Source organism: Solanum tuberosum, unplaced genomic scaffold (assembly GCF_000226075.1).
Source record: "Solanum tuberosum cultivar DM 1-3 516 R44 unplaced genomic scaffold, SolTub_3.0 scf00384, whole genome shotgun sequence".
Lineage (NCBI taxonomy): Eukaryota > Viridiplantae > Streptophyta > Magnoliopsida > Solanales > Solanaceae > Solanum > Solanum tuberosum.
This window is the reverse complement of record NW_006239308.1, coordinates 444,893-447,973: the sequence shown is the minus strand read 5'-3', so window position 1 is coordinate 447,973 and position 3,081 is coordinate 444,893. Positions and strand designations below refer to the sequence as shown.

The 3,081-nt window shown below is 36.5% G+C and overlaps 1 protein-coding gene across 2 annotated transcripts in view; it reads right to left on the bottom strand.

Moving 5' to 3' along the window:
- Positions 1–3,081, bottom strand: part of LOC102592191 (putative ion channel POLLUX-like 2) — a 26,259-nt gene that overhangs the window by 5,322 nt on the left and 17,856 nt on the right. For both annotated transcript variants that reach the window (XM_006362130.2, XM_015302870.1), the window contains exons 20-22: positions 1,963–2,010; positions 1,777–1,846; positions 1,607–1,680 (exon numbers count right to left, since the gene is read on the bottom strand). In XM_006362130.2, the coding sequence (XP_006362192.1) occupies positions 1,607–1,680; positions 1,777–1,846; positions 1,963–2,010 (192 nt within the window). The remainder of the gene's footprint in view (positions 1–1,606; positions 1,681–1,776; positions 1,847–1,962; positions 2,011–3,081) is intronic.

Sequence of the window (3,081 nt, the reverse complement as noted above, 5' to 3'; positions counted from 1 at the left end):
TACTGGTGTGAAGCTTGGCAAGGATGAGGATTCCGAAAAAGTGGATGATAGTATGTATAGAAGCTTAATTGGTAGTCTTCTATATCTAACCTCAAACAGACCTGACATTCCATTTGTTGAAAGTTTGCTCTCTAGGATCATGCATTCGCCTAAAGACACACATTTCACAACAGCTAAAGAGTGTTAAGGTATATTAAAGGAACCAGCAAGTTTGGAACTTTTTTCCCAACATCTGCCAAAGTAACTATGAACCTAATCGGGTACTCTAATAGTGATTGGGGTGGCGGAGTTGATGATTCCAGAAGCACCTCTGGATATCTTTTTTGTTTGGGGACAAGTTGTTTTAGTTGGAGCTCTAGGAAACAAGAAACTACAGCTCAATCAACAGCAGAAGCTGAGTACATAGCTGCTGCATCTGCTGTGAATCAAGCTATCTGGCTAAGGAAGATGTTGAAGGACTTGGGCCATGAACGAACAGAAGCTACCAAGATAATGTGTGACAATAGTGCAGCAGTTTCAATCTCAAAAAATCCAGTGTTTCATGGTCGAACTAAGCATATCAAGATCAAGTTTCATTTTATTAGAGAAGTCCAACAATCTAATGAAGTGTTGCTTGTTCATTGTTCATCTGAGAACCAGCTAGCTGACATTTTCACTAAGTCATTGCCAAAGGAAAGGTTTGAAGATCTGAGGCAATGAATTGGTGTTTGCCACAAAAATGCCAAGGAGGAGTGTTAGACAATTTGGCATTTTTTCCAGCTTATTTATTTTTACTTGTTTTTTTACTTATTTCAGTTTAGTGCTTCCTATTTTCTAGCTAGACTTAGTCAACTTTAGTTGCTCAAATTTCTGAAGTTAGTGGCCCCTTTTATGGTTGTTTGTGGCACATGTTCTTATTTAGTTTTAACATCCACTTTGTAAGTGGCTACTAGATAGGAAATGGTTAGGTTTTTCCTTGTATAAATTCAGATCTTATGCAAAATTAATACATAGCTGGAATTTTATAAGTTCACTCTATTTTTATTCTTCAAATCAGTTTCTTGAGTATTTTTGCTCTAACAGATTTATCATAAAACTCTCACTCTCTAGAATGATTGTTCATAAGTCAAGCTTTTAGTTGACATCTTGTTAGTTTCATCAATTAACACAATATCCAATGCATATAGCATACACAATAGTACCTAAACATGGGTATTATTAAATATCTCATCTATAACTAGGGTAAACAAGTACGCGCTCAATGCAAAAACTCCTTTATATTTCCGATTACTGTTCTCGCACTTGTCACAACTCGTTCTGTCGTTCATACATTTATATATCAAATATTCACACCTTCAGGTAAATGAAGCATAGATCAATTAAATAACCAACAAGCATGCCTGTTACGTGCACCATTGACACAAGCACTAGTTGGTTTACATGCACCATTACAGGAAAGTGGAAACACATGCCAATTCCTTCATGAACTAGATCAGACGCAGAGAGGTGAAGCTTATATAAAGGTTTAATACATGAGGTTCAAGATAATTGACAATAATCTTATTTTAGAAGCCAACTTTCTTTGTCCATTTTCACACCTGCTATATTTAAAAAGGCAAATTATTACCTTCACGTATATTTCATCTCCATCGACATTCAAAATATCTTTCCAAACCTCATTCAATTCGCTATTTTCTGCAACTGTGACAAAAACAAAACAAAAAAACACAATTCAGGAATCACTTCAAACCTCACTAAGAAGAATCCATTTGGCCTTTGTAAGGGAATATTTGAAACCTTGAGCAGTCACTAGACTCATTACTTCCTCTGAAGCAATGTAAGTGAGAGAAGGCCTGATTCTTGTAATCTGGAGAGCAGAACATAAACACATGCCATCAAAACTCCACAACTCGAGAAAAACAAAGACATGACTTACACATTCATTTAAATTAACCAAGAACAATTTTTGTTAGAAACAGATACCTGTTTACCCAATTTGGAATCGACAATCTCTGCAACAAGATTTTGTACCTGCAATTTGATCATTGATTCCGCAAAGCAGAATATCGAACCAATCAGTAGAGTTATTGACAATTTCCCAAGGAAAAAAAGATGCAGAAATAGTGATGAAATAAGAATGTTTTCTTCAAACATCAGGATACCCTGATCAGAAGATTTGAGCAGCACCCAAACCATTACATAATAGCATTCAAGTTTTTTATGTGCTTTCTCAGGTCATAGATGCAAGCACAGGCGGCAACAACAGCAATATTGTAAAGCCTATATAAGAGATTGTTACTTTATCAAAGAAGGTTGGTAGATACATATATGATGTTGAAGGTTACAACATGCATCTTGAAATCACTAAGGCGGTACAGATTCTATGATGCAAGTAAGTGAAATTGTTTTCTTTGGGTTTCAAGATACCACCAACGAAGTGAAAAAACAAAAACTCCGAGTAAATCTTTTTTTTTTTTGATGAAGTAGATTCATTTCAAGGCATCAAGAAGATGCAAGCTTTACGAGGATAGATCAGTTAAGCTCACAAAAAAAAGGATTTGTAGCCTCTTTCTAAGCTATAGAGCTAACAAAATCCAAGAAGAGTTCTAAATTATTTACAGGGGTCAGTTTGGACCAACTAAAAAGGCTAACTAGACATCTGCCTCGCAAAAGATTTCTAGAAGTTGAAATTCCATCAAAACATCTTTTGTTCCTCTCTGTCCATAAACACCAAAAGATAACACCAGGGATCATCATCGACATACTCTTGATGGCTTTCTCAACATCCCGTGAACTCCAACTTTCAAGACCATCCCTAACAGAGAAAGGCATGACCCAGGAAAGACCAAAAAAGAAACAAAACATATTCCAGAGGTCTGAGGCAGCTGGGCAGTGCAGTAGCAAGTGGTTGACATTTTCTGTGTGCTTGTGGCAGAAATAGCATCGGTTAGCAAGCTGGAGTTTCCTTTTGGAGAGATTATCCTGTGTGAGGCATGAGTTATGCAGTGCAGTCCAACAGAAACAGATCACTTTGGTAGGTAATTTTGTCTTCCATATATGCTTCCATGGCCATTTGTCAATCATTGAGTTCCTTGAGCATAA